Source organism: Mesoplodon densirostris, chromosome 10 (genome assembly GCF_025265405.1).
Source record: "Mesoplodon densirostris isolate mMesDen1 chromosome 10, mMesDen1 primary haplotype, whole genome shotgun sequence".
Classification (NCBI taxonomy): domain Eukaryota; kingdom Metazoa; phylum Chordata; class Mammalia; order Artiodactyla; family Ziphiidae; genus Mesoplodon; species Mesoplodon densirostris.
The window spans coordinates 61,460,065-61,483,042 of NC_082670.1; the positions used below are offsets into that span (position 1 = coordinate 61,460,065).

A 22,978-nucleotide genomic window follows, 5' to 3' on the forward strand; every position below is an offset into this window, starting at 1 on the left:
CACTGCTTCCCTGGCTTCTCTCAGCCTCTTGCTCTGGAGTCAGACAGGAGCCTCTCACTGGCTGAGGTTAGACCTCTGTCCCTGGGGTAGCAGGCACCCCAGAAAGAGCAGGTGGCTGGCATTTTGGACTATTATAGTAGAGCCTCACCCTCACCCCAAGACTCACCTAGAGGAGGACTCCCCAGCACTGGAAGGATGCTAAAAAGTGACAAATACCCCCTCCCGTGTGCTTTTCTAATACCGAAGACAGCATGGGGCCAGCCAACACCTGGTGCATCTTAGAGCTCCCATCTGAGCCAGTCTTTGTTCAGTCATTTAGACCACTTTGTCAGCTCCATTAATGAGAGAACATGAAAGTCTTTGTCCATAGGTGGTTTAGCAGTGTTTGTGCTTTGGGCTTTGCTTTGTTTTAAGAATGAATATGCTGGAATGAGCTACTTCTTTGCTGACATTTGCTGACAGGGCAAATGTCTGGGGCCTTCACCTTCTGCCCCAGGAATCATATGTCCAAAGAGGCGGTCACCTCCCTCCCACGGTCCTCCTCTGCCATCCCTTACCCTGCAGCTGGGGAGATGGGTCATAACTTTAACAAGTCCCCTGAGATTCCACTGTGCCCTGCCTGGATTAGAACCACAAAGCCTCTTCCTCTAGTGAACAAAGGGCCTCTGATGCTCGGGGAGAATGGGTGACTTGCCCTGGTTCTCACATCACTGAGCCAAGAATAGTGTCTGGAGCTCTTGACTCCCCAGCCTGGTGCTCCTTTCCCTGCCCTGCAGCCACTCAGTCACACGCGAGGGCACTGGGCCTTTTTGGATGAAAGGGCCCCGACAAGTGCAAGTGTCCACTCTGGAAAAGACTGACTTGTTTTAAAGTCTGTCTGTTAAAACTGCCCAGGTACCCTTGGAGCCCAGCCAGCCCCTTCAGACTGGACCTGGCTCTCCTCACCCCAGTGGGGGCTTTCCCTGCTCAGTCTCAGTCAGACTCCAGAACAAAGCCTCCATCCTGCAGCCACGCTTTCACTTCTGAATAAACCTCCCCCTCACGCACGAACTGATCAGGACAGCACGTTCCAGCTTCATTTTCTCTGAAGCAGTTCAAGTTCAGTTCCCAGTCTTGGCCTTTCCGGGAAGTCAGTACTTCTAGTTTGGCCTTGTCCTCTGTGAACAGGGAGCACTGCATTTCCCCCTTTGGAATTAGAAAAGCCTGGCTTCATATCCCATCTCTTTCACATCCCAGTGGTGTGATCTTGGGTATCAGGTAAGCTCTGTGAGCCTCCGTTACCTCATCTGTAACATGGGAAACCTGCTTTCTACTTCCTGGAGGTTTCCCCTCCGTTTTGCTCCCTGCCACTGCCCCCCAACCCAGAGGGCATCATCTACGGTGGTAAATGAGATTACTTCGAAAGGTGCCACCTATAGTTCTTTTGTTGTTTACTGCATCTTGAAGCAAACTTTACAATTTTCTGTCACCGAATAGACTGTGACTTGTACTTTACCATTTATGTGAAAAATTACATTATACCCGGCAAGAGAGTTTTCCCCCTTCTTACACTGAGAGGTACGATGAAGAAGAGGGTCATTGGAAAGTCATCACCCCCCCATTCCCTGTCATCATCAAAAGATGGTAGGCGGTCCTCTCCCCTCACCCACTACCCCCAATATGAGAATTAAGCTCTAACCATAAGGAACTGAGGAAAATCCCAGTGTGGTTTGCTGATTGTCACTATTCGCAGTTTCATTCAATGAATACTTATTGGGGGCTTGCTACGGGCCAGGCAACGTAGAGACACTGTGGGTGCAATGGGGAACAAAGTAGCCATGGCCCCTGCCCTCCCAGAGCTGACTGAGGGGGTGACAGAGAGTAAACAAGGAAGCAAACAAAGGTTTTATTTCAAATCAAGGTGAGTTCCATGGGAGTAACCTGCTCTAGATTGAGGGGAAGCTAAAGGAATGTTTCTCCAAGGAAGCTGAGATCTAGAGAGTGAGGAGGGATTAGCTTGCCAAGCGCAGGGAAGAGTGTCCCAGTGAGGAGGGAGAGCCATATGAAGAGCCAAATAGCTTAGCGTGTTCAAGGCTGAAACACCAGTGTGGCAGCAACCTGGTGAGTGGTGAAGCCATCCATGATGGGAGACACGTGAAGATATCCATGATGGGAGACACGTGAAGACATCCATGATGAGAGACATAGGCAGGGTCACACCATATAACACCAGGGAGCAGTTACAAAGGGAAGCCATTGCAAGCTTCTGTTTTGAGTGGGGAGTGGCATGCTCCAATATATATTTTTTAACAATCACAGGCTACTGTGTGGACAGTGGATTGTAGGGGGCTGCAAGAAGGTTGTGACCGTCACTTGGCTAGAGATGATGGTGGCCGAGGAGATAGAAGTAGACAGGTAGCTTTACATCAGTAGAGGTCTAGCAGTTTGTGCCAGTCACATGTAGGGAGTATCTGTCCTAAAGGGTTGGGAGGGATCAGATCACATCTTGGTGCAAAGCCCCTTGCCTGGTGCCTACGCATGAGCAGTCAGTTAATAGTGGCTCCCATTGCATGAAGAGATGGCCAAGGATGGGAGGAAGCAAATGAAGAATAGCTTCTCCCTCCCTCAAAACCTCAAGTCATGATCAGTTTACTCTAAACCAATGATTTCCAGCTGTCATCATGATAATCATCATGTTTTTAAACAACACAACCCATTTCTAAATTGAAATGTGCTTTGGTTGAGTCAGAGGTGGGATGCCTGGAACTCCCCCAACTTGTATTTCCATTTTCCCTTGGGGGCCTCTGCATCCCCTCACCAAACCCCTAGGCTCTGTGGAGCCAAGGAAACCACTGCTATGGAAGGTTGTATTTTAGGACAAGGCTGCTGTCCAGTCCCTCAAATTCTTTCACTAGACATGAACTGGACCCCCCGCTAAACATGAACAAGAAAAAAAATTTTAGCCTCAAGGGGTGAACACTGCACTTGCACACGTGTGCAGACATACGTGCTCAAGCACACACACACACACACACACACACACATACACACAGTAGTATGGTTTTGTGCTGGGAAAGGCTGAGCTGAAGAGGTTAGGAGAGGCTGGCTGCATGGACGGAGTGACCCCTGAACAAGTATTGAAAGCATTTTCTAAGTGGACAGGGGAAGGTCGGGCTCCAGATGGAGTCAGGTGGTGTCTTAAGATAGATTCTCAAGAAGCAGACCCTCAGATGAGGATGTGGGTGCAAGGATTTTAGTAAGGAAATGCTCCCAGAGATGGGAAAAGAAGGTAGGAAACAGGATAGGGAAAGAGAACAAGCGGACCAAGGATGAGATTCCAGGGGCCCCAGCCTTAGCGGAGCCTGGAGCACAAATACCACCTCAGAGTTCATCCTGCCTTGAAGCGAGGGAGCTGGGCTTTCTCACTCCTGTACGTGTCAGTCACTGGCCAGGGGCTGCCCAGGAGGTAATGAGCCCCAAGGTCGTCCTCTCCCCATGTGCCCTTGGGGCAGGTGGCCTCTGACAGTGCCGTCCACTTAGAAGTGAACACATGTAAAGCTGGGGTTGGACATAGGGAACTGATCGAGGGACCCGAGGGATGTGGGCGGACGACCAGGAGTGTAGGGTACAGATGGTAGTGGTCTCCACGCAGACACTGGGGGCTTGGCTCGACGTGCCCTTTGTGTCCCGTTGCTTAACGATTTTATTGTTTTCATTCGTATATGCTCAGTTCTTGTGATGTGCTGGGCATTTGATGTGATTATCGCCTATCACTCTCGCATCACCCCGGTGAATGAGATATTATTACTCCCATTTTCTGATGAGGAGACTTGAGACCCCCAGGTGAAGGGACCTACCAGCCTGAGATGCCACAGCTTGTCAGTGGAAGGGCCAGGTCTGGTGCAGGGCTGCCTGTTTGCAAGCCTGAGTCTCCCTTCATCCTCCGCTCCTTGGGCCCCTGCTGTCCTGTTGCCCGGCCCTCGCACAGCAGGAGCACCACTCTGGCAGATGGTAGGAATGCAGCCATGGGTGGCCCTTCGTCTTTGGAGAGACCCTTGGCTCCAGTGACCTCAGAAGCACATCATGCTCTGACTTAGTGGTCTGTTGATTCTGGAACTCTTTCCTGTTGTGGCCTGGTCCCTAACCAGATGCACGGCTACTCATCAAGAGAATTAGCACTCATTGAGGGCCCTCCGTAGCCTGTGGTAAAGGAGCTGCGTGCGTTCCCCTCCTCCCTTTAAAGAGCAGTCATGAGGTTTCTCAGGAGTAATAGATATAAAACCTCTTAGCACCATGTCTGGCACATGGTAAGTTCTCAACAAATGTGACCCGTTCTTAACAATAAAAGAATTAGCACCGGCCCAGCTCATTCCTCTGCAAATTCTAACAGAGCAAGGAATTCCTGAAACCCAGCACCTAGCAGGCAGGGGCAAGTTTGACATCTTTGTTTATCACAGCACAGACTTACAATGTCCGTCTTGCCAAATGCAATTTATTTTCTGTTCACTGATGTCATCTCCATAAGTCTTCGGTCTCCCCTGAGCGGGGATGCTTTCTGAAGGCTCTGTTCTGAGAGTGATTTAAGACATGGTTCTGCTGAGAACATTTCCTCCAGCTCCCACAACCCTTTATCCCTGCCCCCTTCCCCACTGGCTGCTAGATGTAATTAGAAGCAGATGAAAATGGCATTTCATTGTCCCAGATGTTCTTCTTTTCCCACTTTTTATTTTATATAAATTCCTTCCCTCTGTGAGACCTGTGTGTGATGTCAGTTGCGGAAAGCATCTTGCCCTTGTAATTGACCTTCAGGCAGTGGGGCCTGGGGTTGCTGCTGATGCTGAGCTGTCCCCTCAGCCGTGGAAGCCCTCCATCCAGCCAGGCCTGGGCCAGCTGTACCCCATTGTGGTCATGTCCTCAGGCCTTTTGGAAACCTGAGCATTTCCAGCTATGACATTGGGCATATTTACAGTGGTCAGAACATAAAAGTTTCCAGAAACATACAAGTGAATCAAAGGCTGTGGTTCAGGCTTACCAGCTGCCTCAGACTGGAAGTTGGCTCCTGGTGGTTCCCTGATGCCAGCTTGCCAGCCTCAGGTGCGTTCAAGTTTACAGTAGCAGGCAGAATGCCCAGCGTGTGGGCCTGCCATCGCCCCTGCCAGATGTCTGTCCTCCTCAAGGACTCTATTGAGGCAAATCCTCGTGCTCCTCAATTCTCTTATGTTTTATTAGTTAACATCCAACACACGAGGCCTCCAGCTTCAGTCTGCTGCTGTGTGATCATTTATCCCTTCGTTGATCAGAACTTCTGCCGCCCCATCTCTCAGCCTCCTACCACCCTCTGAAACGTGCAGACTCCCCCTCAGCCTCAGTCTTTTTTCTCCTTTCATACTGGGAGTGTGGATCTCTGCTGGGAAAACCACTTCCCCTGCAGCCCTCTTAACGGACCTGTTCCTTGAACCCCCACGTAAAGTTCTCCCTTCTAATCTAGATATGTTTTGCAGCCAGAGTGCTCTTTGCAAAATGCAAACCATGTCACTCCCTAGTTAGAACCTTCCATTGACCTCCCATGCCTCTTAAGATAAAGCGTATAATTCCTTTTTTTTTTTTAGGTTTAATTCCACAGTATTTTTAATGGCATAGTTAAAACATCCCTTATTCCTCCTATGCTTATCAACAATTTTCTCAGGTAATTTTATGAATGAATCTGATGATTCTCAGGGATTATTTATAAGTAATTTTCAAAGCCATGCCTCAGGAAGACAAAAGAGGTTCTACATTGCTTTTTGGAGCGATCTCCTCTCTACTTGAATGGAGAAGGAGAGTCAGAAGCTTGAATTTCAGTGTTTTATGAGAAGAAAGTAACCTATTAAACTAAATTATTTAGGAATTAGACATTAAGATCAAAATAACTACAGGTTTGGTTTGATTTAGTGCAGCCATCAAAAAGCTAGATGGGGCCAGTTTTCAGATGGAAGCCACAAGCTTCTTGAATATAAAGGACATAATTCTTAACACAGCCTCCAGGCCTTCCCATCTCTCCAGCTTCATCTTGAATATTTTCCGGTGAATTCTTGTTCATTCCATTTGCTCCATGCCCACTGTCTGTTGGCAGTACTTCACCTCTGCCAGGCTCTCTTCTGTCACAGGGGGTTTGCACGTGCTATTCCTTTCTGGAATGTTGTTCTTTTCCCTCTTTGACTAGTTAACTTCTGCTTACCCTTTAACTCTTAGCTCAAGCAGTCCCTCAGAAAACTCTTTCTGACTGCCATGCTTATCTTAGAGTCTTTTCTAACCATGAACCTCTCCTTTGGGGCACTTTCTAAAGTTATAATTTTGCATTTATGTGTCTAACTGGCCAGTATTCTCTACAAGCTGGAAGCTCCATGAGGGCAAAGACTTCCTGTTTTATTCATCAATGAATCCCTACAGTGCCTGGCACATAGTAGGTCCTGTGTACACATTTGTTGGATGGGTGGATGGATGGATGGACAGACAGACAGACAGATGGATAGACAAACAAATGGACAGATGGGGTGGATGGGCAGATGGATGCATGTGTGGATGGATGGCCAGGACTCTCCCAAAAGAAATAACATTTGCAGATACATTTTTGAAGTAGAAAAAAGAGAAGCACACTTAGAAACTCCAGCTTCAAATCTCATCCTCTCTTCATTGCAGACTGAATCATAGTCATACTTCATCGAATGGTATGGCAAAAAGGACATTGAATTTATTAATCTGTGCCTTCATGAATCACATGATGAATCACTACCTTGGCCTAGGTGACGGGAGAACATGCATTCAAATCCTTGTTCTGTAAGAATTCAGTTTACTGGAGTCCATAGACAGGAAGATACATCATTACCTTACAGAGTGAAGAGGACTTAGGACTGGGATGATGACGAAGTGCTCCACTGTGGTTTTAAAGCTAAGCTTTGTGGAGCCGTGGGTTCCCTTGAGTTGGTTCTGGGGCTGCTGGGCCTCGGGTAGAAGGCACTGGCTTGGGAAGGGGGACCGACCAGGCAGGGCTCGAGCTTCCCACCTTCTTTATAAACAGAGAATCTCCAGTTTTTTCTGTTTTATACGTTGGGGTGCTAGCGCAGATTTTCTCTGCTAAGAGAAGTTGAAAATTGCTGTTTCCAAAAGCTCAGAGGATGATTAACTCTGCTGAAAAGAGCAGAGTAGGTCAGTCTTCTTGGAACAGAAGGTGTTGGAGCAGAGTCTCTCCTTTTAATTTTTTTTTAACTTGGCTTTAAAATGCTCAATTTTTTTAAAAAGTAGTTAAAAGTAGAAAAGAGAAAACAATACCCGTAGTATCAAAAAACACCTATTTACCTAAAAAATATCCTACATTTTTCTGCAAAGCTGAAGTCTTCTGTATGCTAAATTGATATTGATTTTTTTGTATAACTTTATAGCATTTATCATTTTTCCCATTTTATTATCATGCTTTCTAAAGCATGTAAAACTTGGAAATCAGGCAAAAGATGATGGTGTGTCCTTTCACACCTGGAGCACTCTCTATCCCCTTTCTACTCAAAGTGTGGTCCTTGGACCAGCAGCATCAGCATCACCAGTGAGTGTAACTGTGATGTGGACGCTCAGGCCCCAATCCAGACTCCCTGATTCAGAATCTGCATTTTAACGAGGTTCCTCATGTGATTCTTACACACATTAAAATTTGAGAAAAACAACACTGTTCTAATAGGCCTGCCTAACTCCCTAGGGCCCATATTCTGTGAAATTACATATTAACTTATAGAAAACTAAGTTACAAATGCCTTTAGCCAGTAAAGATGAAAATGACTTCTGTCTGGCAGAAAATATAATCCCAAAGGTTATAGTTTATTGCCATGTAAGGTATTAATCAGTTTTGTATCTGATTTCAACATTCTTCTATTCTTTTTTTTCTGTAACTACCCACATTCTCAGAATCTTTTTTTTTTTTTTTTTTTTTTTTGGCGTTACTTGGGCCTTCCACTGCCGTGGCCTCTCCCGTTGCGGAGCACAGGCTCCGGATGCACAGGCTCACCGGCCATGGCTCACGGGCCCAGCCGCTCCGCGGCATGTGGGATCCTCCCAGACCTGGGCACGAACCCACGTCCCCTGCATCGGCAGGCGGACTCCCAACCACTGCGCCACCAGGGAAGCCCTCAGAATCTTTTTTGAACTAGCTTTACCATCCTACTGATTCCCTCGGTCATGAATTAAATAAATTTTTAATGTGTATTTGCTGCGTATTTGTATGAGAGTCATGTTTTTAACTTTTTGAAAATCATATTTTGACAGCCAGATGTATTATCATTTTAACGGCTCTGTGGTATTCTACTTTGCGATTGCCGTAATTTACTCATCTGTCACTCTATTGTTAGACTTTTAGGATATTTCTTTTTTTTTTTCCTTTTTGCGGTATGCGGGCCTCTCACTGTTGTGGCCTCTCCCGTTGCGGAGCACAGGCTCCGGATGCGCAGGCCCAGCGGCCATGGCTCACGGGCCCAGCCGCTCCGCGGCATATGGGATCCTCCCAGACCGGGGCACGAACCCGTATCCCCTGCATCGGCAGGCGGACTCTCAACCACTGCGCCACCAGGGAGGCCCAGATATTTCTATTTTTTATTGAAGTAGAGTTGATTTACAATGTTTTGTTTAGTTTCTGGTGTACAGCAAAGTAATTCAGTTATGCATATATATTCTTTTTTGTATTCTTTTCCATTAAGGATATTCCTAATTCTGTACCAATATAAATAATTCTACAGTGAACATCTTCGAATATAAAACGTTTCCTGTACTTTATGTTTCTTGCCTATGAGTAAATTTCCAAGTACAGAATTAATGGATCAAAGGATATGAACAGGGCTGCCCTGGTGGCGCAGTGGTTGAGAGTCTGCCTGCCGATGCAGGGGACGTGGGTTCGTGCCCCGGTCTGGGAAGATCCCACATGCCGCAGAGCGGCTGGGCCCGTGAGCCACGGCCGCTGAGCCTGCGCGTCCGGAGCCTGTGCTCCGCAACGGGAGAGGCCGCAACAGTGAGAGGCCTGCGTACTGCAAAAAAAAAAAAAAAGAAAAGAAAGGATATGAACATTTGTAAGATAAGCAGTATTGGAGTTTGCCAACTGGACAGGAATGGAAGAGTCTTCCAAGGTGGCAAAAGCAGGCTGCAGACAGGCAGGAGGCCACAGGTCCCACAGGGAGATAACTCTAACCAGCTAGAATGTGAGTACAGGTCCTGCCAGGGGCTGGAAAGGTAGGAAGGAGACCAGATTGTAAAGAGCCTGGTACCCTGAAATGTATATTTGGTATAAAGGGAAACCATCTGTAGTATAAACTGAGAAGTGCATGATGAGGCCTGTGCTTTAGGAAGATAACTCTTAACAGCAGGAAGGCTCCTCCAGAGCTCCTGAAATAGTGCTGGTGACAGAATCTCAGGCTTGAACTGGAGCAGTAACTGGGGAGGTGGAGAAAAGATATTTAAAGAGGTACCGGGGATGGAATTAAGAGATACAAACTACTATGTATAAAATAGATAAGTAAGAAAGATTTATTATGTAGCACAAGGAGTTATAGCCATTATCTTGTAATAACTTTTAATGGAGTATAATCTGTAAAAATACTGAATCACCATGCTGTATACCTGAAACTAATATAATATTGTAAATCAACTATACTTCAATTTAAAAAAAACATTAAAAAATACCATGGGCTGATTCAAAAGTTTTTTTTAATTTTTGAATTAAAATAAAGAGGTATAAGGGCTTCACCAGGATCATCCTGCTGTTTAGTGGTGGCGACCAGACTGGATTGTTGGTGCTTCCTACCTCTCTCTGTGGTCCATGCTGCTGTTCCTGTGGGTTTTTATCTAAGATGTGACTTCTTAGAACTTCAGGCTGCTCAGGTCCTTCCACTTAATGAGTTGATTAGAGTCACGATGTGCAGGAACCAGCTTTGCCAAAGCATAAAGCACATGTCCAAGATGATGAATGGTATCACTAAAAATAATAAAAGATTAAGCACACATTCCGGGGAAGTGCCAGGGCATTCTTGTGGAATTTGCCAGACTAAACTGTAGTGGATACTCTTCACTGTCTCTGTATCTACAAAACCAGACCTCCAAGGTAGCTTTGCCAGGATACGCATTTCAGACACCGTGGGCAGGCAGCATCCCTATGCGGCTCTCGGGGTGATCCAAGGGGCTGGACTTTACAGCTGACCCCATGGAGCCCACAGCCTGTCTCACTGTCAACAGGAAGGTTCAGCAGATTTTCACTATGCGACCAGAGACCAGGAACTTTCAGACACTATCTTACTTCCCCATTTCACAGAGGAGGAAACTGAGAAGTTTGTATTGGTTGCCCAAGGGTGCCCCTCTCAGCCACAGGGCTTCATAGTTGACCTGTGCAAGACACCACAAGAGATTCTGAATGTGAGAGGTGATTTGATCCACAGCTTTTAGGGGCAGTAACTCAAAGACATGAATCTATCTGTCTTTAAAGACAGAAGTCTCTAATCTGAACCAGATAGAAAAGAGTAGGCTTAAGATGACAGACTTCACAGCCCATTTCTGTCCCACCACCTCTCACCCCCACATATTCCTCCTTCAGGATCGCCTCATGTCTGAAAATCCCTCTTTGTAATAGCCCCAAACCAGGTAGAATGGATAAATAAATCGAGGTGTATTCACGCAGCAATGAGAATGCCATGCTCCAGCCTGGAGGAATCTCCCAAACCTAATGTGGAAGAAAGAAGTCCTTCCAGGTAGAGCGTGCACAAAAGCAGTGATGCTCGTCTAGGCTCTTGGCCGTCAGGACAACGATTACCCTTCGTGGGGGCTGTGACTGGAAGAGAGAGTGAAGGGGGCTTCTCAGCAGCTGGTCTCATCCTGCATCTTGATCTGGGTGCTGGCTACACAGAAGCATTTCGCATTCAGTTCGTGAAAATGCAGTGAGCTGTGCACTTAGGTTACGTAGACTTCTCTATGTATATTAGACTTCAATAAATAGTTTTTTTAAATAAGGGTGCCAGCCAACCATGCACAACCTCAAAAGAAATCTCCCTGCCAGCAGTGCTAATGATGCTGATGGGAGCACCCGCCATGTGTCAGGGGTGGGCTCTGCCAATCGCTGTGCATGCATTAGTTCCTTCAGTTCTCTGGGGAGGTGCTGTTCTACCCCTGTTTTACAGAGGAGAGAACTGAGGCTCAGAGAGGTAAAGTACCCTGTCCAAGGTCACACAGCTAGTGAGTATGTGCTGAAAAGAGACCTTATTTCCATTCCCAGGAGTGACTACTGTGTTCTGTAGGCAGTTTTCTTTGATCTGTCCCAACATAGGAAGGAATGGTTTCTGCTCTGATTTCCCTAGAGATAATGTTTTGGATTCAGGATCTGCCTCCTGGATGACCATCCTCCCCTCCCCCAGCACCCCCCCCCCCACCTCAGCTGTGGGAATGAAGACAGTTGAGACAAAGGTGATTGTGTTTGCTTTCCTTATCACCAGGGAAGAGACAGTAAATGATCCATTTAATTGACAGATAATCTTTAAAGAGCCACTGTCAGCCAGGTACTCTATGGTGTGCTAGTGACCAGCTTAGATTGGGAGTTTGGGGTTGGCTAGACCTGAGTTCAAATCCTGACTCTGCATTTTAAGCTACGTGGCCCAGAGCAAATCCCTTGTCCTCTCTGGGCCTCCATGTCCTGCTGTGTAAAACAGGTGCTAAATACCTCCTGGGGTGATTGTGTGAGTTAGACAAGAGATTGCAAGAAAAGCACAGAGCCTGACACGAGGGGCATTCAAGAAATGTTAAAGAGAGAGGGAAGCCAGGCCCTAAAAAGGTAACATAAATAGCGCTAGTATCAACTCAGTCCTGTGCCCAGTCACCGTTGAGGCTTGAGCAAGGGGCTCCCATAACCAGCGAGGCTTCCTGCCAGGCAAAAAATCAGCTGGCTTTCAGGATTGAGCCAGGTTTACATAGGCCTTCTCCAAGGAGGGACTGGGCATTCCAAGCACACGGCCTAGCTTGGACAAAGCCCTGTGGCTGGGCCAGCCTGTCTGCAGCCAAGGGAGACAGTGGCTGCCCAGAGCTGAGATTTCTGTCTCTTCAGCAAAGAGGAGCTTGAAAGGGATGGTGGGGTGTTAGGGGATTGGCTGTAGAGGACACAATGGATGCTTTGAATTCTACAAAAATAAACTCCACTGTGACCAGTGGGGTGAAAATAGAGCCAAAGAGTACAGTCAGTGTTGAGCTAGCACGTGTTAAGCTATCCCTTCTGTGGCAGGAGGGTGGGGGTGCCCTGATTGGTTCGCCACTTTAGGTGGTATAAATACTCCTGTGATGGACCATTTCAAAGTAGCATTGTAACATCCTTAGATGTGGAGCTGGGAAGAGGTGCACACCGTTGGCCCCAGTGATGTGAGCTAGCACACCACTGAGCTTCCATCCAAGTTGGGAAAACTTGCCCCACTGAGACATGGGCTCTGAGGACCTATGGCTCCCATTGGAGACCAGGACTCCGCTCCTCGAGTGCGTGCTTTTAGTATGCTAGGCATCGCCATGAGACCCAAGGCAAACTGTGCCCAGCCCTTGAGGTCCACAGCCTACTGGGGAAACTGGCATTAATTGAGTAATCACACTAAGTTACGCAGTGCACGGAACACTCAGAAAAAAGTACTGTCTTACCTGGAGCGCACGCCCATGCCCTTGTTTCAAAACCATAATAAAACAGAGACTGTTATTGTCTGTTCTGAATCAAGAACATAGTGCGTCCTCTCAGTTTTTCACCACACTTATGTTCACTTCGTGATACTTAAATCAGGCCTGTTGTCATTACAGCCCTTTCAAGAACTGGGGCTGCGATTTCAAGTGCCTTTTCAGGTCCTTGTGAAAAATCCATCCGTATACACCCAGGAAAGCACTCAACAGAGGCAATTTTAGAGTAACAGCAGTCTGAACACATCTCTCCAGTTCAGTGCCAATGTCAAGCCCAGGCTGGGTCCCCTCATGCGGTGGGTGCTTCCATTTGGGAACCATCTCACTTCTGCTTTGCCTCCCAGGTGGTCTTCGAGGCGTTGCACAATCTGGAGCCCCGAGGCTACGTCGTGGGCTGGATCATTGCCATCAGCTTGCTGGTGGGAATCCTCATCTTCCTGCTGCTGGCTGTGCTGCTCTGGAAGGTGAGTGGAGAGCGCAGGTCCCCAGGGAGTCCCCGACCAGACACCCGGCTCTCCTGCCTCAGCAGGGCTAGAGCTCATCGTGGGAAAAGGTTTCCTGGTGGAACTTCCTTCCCAGTGCAGGTACAATGAAAGGAGGGCAGGGTCCCCTCCAGGCAGTGAATGGAGTCTAGGCTCCTCCTGAGGCCATTCACACCTGAGGACTGGACCGCTTTAGAGGGAACCCCAAAATCTTACTCTCTTCTCCTGCCTTCCCTAGCAGAGTTGCCACCAGTCCTAACACAGGGTGGTGGGAGCCTCACTCCAACACACAAGCTTGGGGAGTAACAGCTGGGACTGGGACGGGGATGGTTAACTCCTTTACTTGGGACAAAAACAAGAAAAGAAACTACAGAGCCATTCTTTGTTCTTTTCCCATGTGGAATATGGAAAAGATTTCTGCCCAGAAGACTCTAGTAATGGCGATGGGCTGTATGTGTGGAGTGCTGCCTGGGTAGCTTCATCAGAAGTTCTCCCAACCCCATGGGGGTTCATTCGTAGGTGCCCCAGGGGTAGACTTGCCCTGCCTCCTTCAGCAGGGAGCACCTGCTCATCCTTCACATCTTGCCTCTTGTCACTTTCTCAAGAAGAAAGAGGTGTCCTCACCCCCAATTCTAGGATGGTTTCTTTGCCCTGTGCTCTTCTCTCAGACACCTGGCATCCTTGACTTTAGGGCCTCTGTGTTCATCAGTAATGGTTTCAGAGTCATTATCTGAGGAAGGTCTGTCTATTCCACGGGATGGTAGTGTGCCACGTGAGTTGGGTCCTGTCTGTTCTTGTTCCCACCATGTCCCCAGCTCCTGCAGCAGCACCAGGGACCACAGCTGGGACTTCCTGACACCAAGTCCCTGCTTTTCCAGTGTTCCAGGTTTCAGAGGCAGGTGGAAACAGCCTCTTACATGACTATGGATGGATCCTTTAAATTCAAATAATTAGTTTCTTTGGGATTCCAAAATAATTTGTATTTATTGATCAAACATAGACACATGTCAGTAAGCAAAAAAGTTCTCAGATACTCAGGAGTCCCCATCCCAGAGATAACTGTGGTGAGACCAGCGTTGTCTCTTTTTGAACTTTTTCCCTACATAGTAGACAGAGACCAGGCATTCTCATAGCACCCACTTATTTGTGAATAGTGTGTTAAATTCTCCAGTAAAATACCCAATACATTGTCAGGTGCAGGAGCTCTAAACTTAAAGCAATGAGTTCAATTATCAATCTGAAAAAAGTATAGTAAATATACTTCAGAGTGTCCAAGAAATCTAGAAACACAGGGAAAATAGGGTTTTTGTTGTACATCTTTTCAGACTGACAGTTGGACTTCACCTGAAAAAAGTATTGGAGGTTGAAGAAAAATATATTGAGCATATTACTTGAAAATAAGTTTATCTCAGGTTCCCATGCTTTTTGTTTTTTGTTTTGCGGTACGCGAGCCTCTCACCGCTGTGGCCTCTCCCGCTGTGGCCTCTCCCGCTGCGGAGCACAGGCTCCGGACGCGCAGCCCCAGCGGCCATGGCTCACGGGCCCAGCCGCTTCGCGGCACGTGGGATCCTCCTGGACCGGGGCACGAACCCGTGTCCCCTGCATCGGCAGGCGGACTCTCAACCACTGCGCCACCAGGGAAGCCCCCCATGCTTTTTGGACATCCCATTTACTATTTTACAGCCTCGCTTTACCTGAATGCAAAATTATGAAAGTCTTTCCCTATTGTTAAAAACCCGTGTCCATCGCCGTCCTCAGGCTGCAGGTGTATGGCAGATCCCAGTCCTCGGTTGTTGGGATTCATTCACATGGCTTCTGGTTTCACACTTCTTGTACCAGTGCCACAGTGAATATGCTTGGAGCCAAATATTTGCACAAATCCTTCATTATGTCCTTAAGATGAAACCCTAGAAACGGAATTACCGAGTCAAAAGAAATGCGTATTTTAAGCCTTTTATTACGTATTACCAGTTGCCCTCTGGAAAGGTTACACAAGCAGTGTATCAAAAGTGACCATTTTCCTGTATATTTACCAGGAGCGGATATTACCTTTTTTGAAAAACCTGCCCATTTATTGTTTGTTTAATCTGCGTGGCCAGATAGAGTCTTAATTCTCCCTTTTCTCCAACTCCAACTCCTTCCTGCCAAGACGTCTGGTCTGGGGGTAGAGAACAAAGCCAGCTCAGTGTTTGGGATCTGAAGACAGTAAGGGCTTTGCGGGGGGTGGGGGGGGTGTTTGTGTGTGTGTGAGAGAGAGAGATACTTCCTTCTGCCTTTGTACGGACATTTCAGAAGAGAGGGAACACCGTCCTCCACTGCTGGGTGCACGGGACCAGACAGGGACACAGAGTGGGGAGTGGGGTGGCTGTTTCCCCTCCCTGGGCCCCCCACCTGGCTCTGCCACTCAGGAGTGTCCCCTCTCCTGAGCACACCCTCCCACCTCCTTCCAACTGCCATCTGCTTCGCTTTGCTTCTGCCGTGTTTCTTTAAAGAATGTGGTGTGTCAGGAGGGGGTGTCACGGGGTGGCCAGCACCCTGAGGCCACCCAGCTGTGTGTGATCCAAAGAGCCAGGGCCCGAGAAGGCAGACATCACCCGCTGCCATGGACTGGCCGTGAAAGCAGAGTGGTGGCGGTCGAGGCGCCTTAACCAGACAAGGTCATCTTAACTGCTGGAGGAAGGAAGGGTCTAGAACAGCTCTGAGAAAGCTGGTGAGTGATGCCATCAAAACTTCTAGCCACAGACACAGACTGATCAGCCCCCTCTGAGTCCCAATCCTACAAGCCTGGGAGAGAGAATCTGACTGGCTCAGCTCAAGTCAAATGTCTACAACTGTGGCAAGAGGCCAGGAGGTGGCAGAGAGAATCTGACCAGCCCGGGCTGGGTCACATGTCTCCCACATCCAGACAGCTAAGGCCAGCGCAGGAGAAAGATGCAGTGTGGAGGTTTGGGGAGGCCAGGTAGGGGTGGGGATAGGGGCTAATCTTAGAAGGAAACTAGGCAGATACCCTAAAGGCTTTCACTCCAGCAGGGTTTCACGGTTGTCAGTGGTGCTATTGCCTAAATTACAGTCTTTTATATGGTACTGGGTAGCTATGGCCTCACAACAAATTGCCACCAAATTGAGTTCCCTTCTGCCTAACAAATGTATAGGTCAGGAATTCAGGAAGGGTTTGGCTGGATGCTTCTTCTGCTCCAAGTGACACTGAGTGGTGTCACACAAGGGCATTCACCTGGTGGCTAGGCTGGTCTGCTTCACTTCACAGGACAATTTTATTCACATGCCTGGCACCTTGGGTGGAGATGGCTAGAAGGCCGGACTCTGCCAGGCCCCTCCCTGTCTTCGTGTAGATTCAGGGCCTCTACATGTGGCCCTTCCAGCAGAGTGTGCTGACGTTTTACATGGTGGCTTCAGCTCTGGGAGAGCATGGTGAGAGCTGCTAGTTCTCTGAAAGGCTGGCCCAGAACTGGCACGGCATCATCCTGCTGTACTCTGTTGGTCAAAGCAGTCACGTGCCAGCCTAGAGTCAAGGAACAGGAAAGAGACTCTGCCTCCCAATGGGAGGAGTAGCAAAGACTTAGTGGCCATCTTTTGTCTATCACATACATGATATTCAGAAATTTGGGCAAAATCTTAATCTTTTCTGTAAAACTCACTATGGCAAAGGATGATTAGCCTAACAGGAAGTTTTGTTGTTCTAAAGTAGATGAAACCTCATCTCTCTTCCATTGTGTCATAGATAAAATTATGATTGAGCTCCTTGGAGGAAAAAAAAGTAAACCTCGGTGCAGGGTTCATGATCTCACTCAACATTCAGAGTGGGTAGTCTGTTCAGGCACAGTGACAGTGCAGTAACGAGCTCGGCAGAGGGAGTTTCTTTAGGAAAAATATTTTTCTCTTGAAGGACTAACTAAATGGAATGACTTTATAGGACACTGAAAAGGGCAAATGAAATGTGGGATTATTCTGAAGACCTACATATTCCTCAAACTTCAACTGCAGACCTCTTTTGTTTTTTATTTATTTTATTGAAGTATAGTTGATTTACAATGTTGTGTTAATTTCTGCTGTACAGTGAAGTGATCCAGTTATACACATATATACACTCTTTTTCATATTCTTTTCCATTATGGTCTATCACAGGATATAGAATATAGTTCCCTGTGCTATACAGTAGGACCTTGTTGTTTATCCATTCTATATACAATAGTTTGCATCTGCTAATCCCAAACTCCCAATCCATCCCTCCTCCATCCCCCTCCCTGTTGGCAACCACAAGTCTGTTCTCTATGTCTGTGAGTCAACTACAGACCTCTTGTCAACTTGGATCCCTATGTCTATAACCTAAGAAACATGCATTATGTATAGAGGTCTAATATTGACAGTTCAGTGCACAGAAATCCGTTGATTAATGGGCCTAATATTTGAGTTAGATGGGAAGTCTAACTGCTTCTGGCTTATTACCGTATTTCACATATCATTCCCTCCAATCCTTTCAAGGGGAAAGTCACTGCATGGTACCCAGTTGCCACTACTGATGAGTAAACACTTCACTAGACCCTTTGAAGACAGGTGGGCAATGTTTAAGTCCTCTTTCCTTTCTAGAGTCACATCTCTTGAAGTTTCCTTTGGTGTAGCACCTGACACTGCTACCTGTGGTTGCTTGCCATTGCCTTGAGCTCATGAGCCCAAAATGGTTGTTCCCAAAAAAGTACAAGGATGGTGGCATGGTATCAAAAACAGAACAAGGTGGCTGGCCCAGTGCGGATGGATTTTCTGTACCATGCAGGCCTGAGGGTTAGCATGCTTTACACTTGTGAGCTGGCCGGTGCCTTCACTCAGCAAACAGATCCCTGCGAAGTGGCCGGCTCGGGGTAAAGGGACAGAGGTAATAAGCAGCAGAGCCCTCACTCCATCGTAAAGACTGGGGAAAGCAGGTAAGTGACCGAGGCTGAGCCAAGCACATCCTGAGGGGTAAGCAGCACTTGGCCAGGCAGAGAGCCTGTGCCACACCTCCTACATGTTGCCGTGGTTCTACCAACATGACCATCATCCCCTGTTTATCTGAAACAGAAACCCCTTATAGGGTCAGCAAATACCTTCTCCAGAGCCGAAGTCCAGGCTCCCTGCCTAACGCTCAGCCTCCTTCTCTCCTCCGGGGCCTTCCAGAGGGTCGGCCGGTGGCACATCAGGCGCTGTCTCATGCTTGGCCGCAGCAGGTCCTGGCTCCGGTGCAAAATCCACAATGAGGGCCCCGAGCTAACCAGACCCTTCTTCACATTCTGAAATGGATCCTAATCAGCCTTCCCAGAGCTGAGCTGTTAGCAGACACTGGGAGCCATAATTTAAACTTTCTGTGCAAGGACTACAGTAGCCTGCCAAGCCACCGTGCAGGAAGAAAACTTTGAAATAGGAAACTCTTTTAAGGGAGAAAAATCCAAATGAGTCCCCTCTTCTTTCGTTTGGCTCCTGTTTTGGTTTGAAATGGCCTGGGCCCTGTGCCTCTTCAAGACAATCGTAAAGGCCTGTTTATAGGAGGAATTTCATTATTCAGAGGGTATATGTGACTTGCACCTTTAAAAAGTGCCTTCAACTCATCAAGCCAGCCTTTAAGTCAAGTGGTGAGAGAGTGGAGATGCTGGGATGTTTTTCCTTCAAGAGGAAAAGCCTCATTTAGGGCCCCAGGCTTCTCTCTCCCTCTCTCTCCCCCTCTCCTCGCTCCCTTGTACAGTTTGCCAAAACACACAGGCCACCACTCAGTGAAGGCGAAAACTCTGCATCCTCCTCTACTGCTTCCAGCCCAGGAACCTTTCCCTTCTCTCCTGTTGGCCCCTTTTGCCAGTGAGATGGCCTGGAGCAAAGGGCAGTGCCGTGGCCTGGCCAGCCCCATGCCTTCCCAAAAGGCCCAGGACCTGCCAGCCTTGCCTCACTTGTCTCACGAGTGGTATAGAGGTGGGCTGTGCAGTGGGTTTGCCACCGTCCTTCAGAAGGACTGTCTCGAACCCTCTGTCAGCCGGGCCTGTTCCAAGAGCCTGCTGCTCCAGAGCTGGTTTTGGGCTCCTGGTTTTCATTTAAGAGCATTCCTGCTGACCTCAAGCAGAAATACTTGGAAAAATAAATCTGTGAAATGGCCCAGCGGATGGGTAGGTTTGGCAGCCCCTCCGGGGGTCATTGGGGTTATCACCTGCCCTCCAGCTGGGCTGTGAGAACCCATCCTTGTTTCTCCTGCAGAGAATATGAAAATGCACAGACATACGTGCACACACCCTTCGCACTGTCTCAATTAAGACCATGTGCCAGAGACGCTCAGTGGGGACTTATTTATGTTTGGAAGTAAATATTGGGCTGATGTTGCACTGTTGACATCTTGAGACAGAGACGTGCTATGTAAATAGTCAAGGAACTTGAAAGGACCCATAAACATGAGGCTCTGAGTTAGTCCAAAGAAGGAGTGTGTCCAAGGCCCTTGGAATAGCTGCCCAGGAGGCAATCCAAAAGCCAGGGAGGAGGGGGTGGGCATCTCCCCAGAGACCAGAGGCCATGGGGTTGTGCGGCCGCCCTTCACTCACCCTAGACTGAGCTGGGAAGGAGGAGGCTGGTGCTGTAGGATGTGGACCCCAGAATCCAGTCATTCTCACTTCTTCCTGGGCCCCAGGCCCCTCTCAGAATCTTCCTAATTAGGGCCATTCAGGGGAAACCTGCTGTTTCCCTAGGAGTTTTCTGGCAGCTTTTTTGATACAAGTTTATAACAGAAAGTTGTGTGAATCTGTCAGGAGGGCTGAGGGAGCTGCCCTGTGGGGCCGCAGGTCCCCCTCAGGAGCGGCACAGACAGGAAGCCAGAAAACCCCTGCTCCCTCAGCTTTCAGGGGAGCCAAGTTTGGCTCTAGTCTCTCTTCCTGTAGGGTTTCCATGAGTGTTCCCTCCGCTACAAACAGCAGTTATAAACAGAGCCTTTTGCCCCTCAAGTGGCAAAGCAAGCCCTGGAAGGATCCAGAAAAAGTGCAGGAAAACACATACTCCACTGAACTGGAATTGCGTGAGGGGCTGCTGAGGGTCCAGCTTAACTAATCACGGCTCATTTCCCGGCACCCTCAGTGTGGGCTTAGCTGGCTGGGAAAATGTAGGTTTGCCCAGCATCTCTCCAAGGTTTTCCCCAAAGTAACCATGAGTACTAGTGATGGTGAGAGTGTAGGCCTGCTGCAGGAGAGAAATGTCTTTGAAGTCTTGAGTTATCTTAGTTTTTAAGAGTTTTAGACTTCTTTATACTTTATAACATATCCATACTTTAATATAAAAATTGGAAATTTAATTTTCCAAAAACTCTTTGAGAAAAAATGATACCAGGCGAGGATTCTGTGCCCTGTGCCTCCTGCGTGTGAGGACTGGATACACAGCTGTATGGCCTATAGGCTGCAGTCCCGAGTTTGCTTTGGGGACCAACATAAAAGCTTTCATTGTGTTTCAGGGCTAGAAGAGGTCTGAGAATGCCATCGATCTCTTGGGCAGAGACAAAGACACTGGGGTTCAGAGCCAGGAAATGACCTGCCCTGTGGCCAAGCGTGAGCAGTACTCAGAACTCCAGGCTCCCCATGCGGCACCTCTCCTGTCCAACCCTTCTGAGTAGGTCCTATGGCACTGGGCAGGCCTGGCATGACACAGTTGTTTGGGGAACCCTGGCTTGGTAAACTAGGAGCCTGGGCTTTGGGTTCTATATCAAAAGCCAAAACCGGGCTCTAAACAACAACACAAAGGTGATTTTCTCTTTTTCTGAAATGGAATTCGTTTGATCACGTAAGAAACAATATTAATTTGACAGAACCACCTCTAGACTATATTGCACCTTTGTGCAGACAAGTAAACAGCGCCCCTTCCTCCAGAAGCTTTACTTCCATCTGTCAGAAAATTCAGAAAGTCTACTGATTTTGTTAGAAAAAGACACCCGACTGCCATCTGCTGGAAAATAGTTGTAATAAGTTTACACGTCCATGATCTCTCTGATATGAGTGGCACCCTCCCCCCTTACATGCAGTGCACATCCTGCGCTACTGTACCCAGCACTCCCTAGACATGAGAGTGGTCTGTGTTTTAAGAAATGGCCATGGGCTCCAAAGAAGAAGGACAGATACCAGTGGCAGCTCCACGCTTCCATCTAAAGATGAGACTACACACAGGTTATGTTGGGAACAGGGCTCTGGATACCCTGCCTCACTGGAGTGGGGTGGAGGGTTTGCAAGCCTGTTTCTAAGAGAAGCTCTATGGTTACTGCCAGCAGGGGTGGAATTTTCAAGACTAGTGCTGAGGGACTTCTCTGGTGGTACAGTGGTTAAGACTCCGAGCTACCAATGTAGGGGGCCTGGCTTCGATCCCTGGTCAGGGAACTAGATCCCACGTGCATGCCACAACCAAGAGTTTGCATGCCACAACTAAGGAGTCAGCGAGCCACAACTAAGGAGCCCGCCTGCCGCAACTAAGACCCGGTGCAACCAAATTAATTAATTAAAAAAAAAAAAGACTAATGCTGACACCATACCACTTGAGACAAAAGAGCTTGCTTTTGGATGCCTACAGGAGATGATATACCATCACTTTGTTGGTAACAAGTATGACACACATAAAGATGTGAGAGTTGGGCCAGGCACTCTAAATCCTTGCTAGATTGCACACGCTGTATCAAATCCTTATGCCAGCATAGCTGTGAGAAGGTGAGCCGACTCTCGTCTTCCTTAGAGATGAACAAGAAAAGTCTGTTCAGCAGGACAGGGCACAGTGATGCTCTTTCCATCTAGAGCCCTGTCAGGCTGCCCCTCTGCCACCCTTCCCGTGGGTGTTGATTCATTCAGTAAGTCAGGCAAAAAAATATGGAGTTCTGTATCAGTTAACTCTTGCTATGTAACAAACCAAAGTTTAGAGACTTAAAAACAACCACCATCTACACAGGTCGCAATTCTGAGCTCAACAGGGCGGTCCTCCCGTCTCAGCGGGGCTCAAACCTACACCTGCAAGCAGTTGGGGGTTGGTGGGTCTATGAGGGCCTCAGCTGGTGGACTCATCTTTCAGCAGCGAGACCAAACTCATTCACTTGGAAGCCAGGCAGCGTTCTGAGAAAGCAAGTGGAAGTGTGCAAGGCCTTTGAGGCCTAAGTGTGGAACTGACAGGGCATCACCTCCCATGCACCCAACTGTCATAGCAAGTCACGACTCAGATTCAGGGTGTGGAAAATAGACTCCGTCTCCTGATAGGACTTGCTGCAAAGCCACGGTACAGGGCATGGATACAGGGGCATTTTTGCAACTTATCACTGGCAGTAAGTAGCGGTGAGATGCTGAGCTCTGGGGATAAAAAGCACAAATCCGTAGGAGTCCTGAGACAAATGTGAAAGATGATAAGAGAGAAGACAGTTAAAGCTCTGCTTGATTGGTGCCACAGTAGAGAGATGTTACTTCTCTAGAATTAAAGTGAGTAACTGGAGATCACTGAAACATCACACTATCCGCAGGTAGAGTCATGTGCTAAAGAATCTTATTCTCATGCTATATCCAGCCTTCTTTCTATGATTATGTTCTCCTCAGCTCAGAAGGTGCACATGACACATTCGCCCTGTCAACCACATCTTCATCTTTCAAGAATGAGATTTCAAGCAGTAACTTCTGAGTTAGACATTTCCATGAAGTCTTGGGTTGCTTTCCTGGCCTCCTGTGGGTATGCTTTGAGGATGACAAGAACGACCTTTTTCTGATTGTCTGGAACATTCAAGCCAAGCCTCCTTTCCACATCCCTTGCAGAAGGGAGAAGGTGGTAGAGATTTAATGAGAGAAAAG

The 22,978-nt window shown here is 47.9% G+C and overlaps 1 protein-coding gene across 1 annotated transcript in view; it reads left to right on the forward strand.

The window, feature by feature from the left end:
* The window catches only part of ITGA9 (integrin subunit alpha 9), a 363,172-nt gene that overhangs the window by 334,043 nt on the left and 6,151 nt on the right, over positions 1-22,978 (forward strand). The window contains exon 27 of the mRNA XM_060108991.1: positions 13,023-13,142. Within this exon, the coding sequence (XP_059964974.1) occupies positions 13,023-13,142 (120 nt within the window). The remainder of the gene's footprint in view (positions 1-13,022; positions 13,143-22,978) is intronic.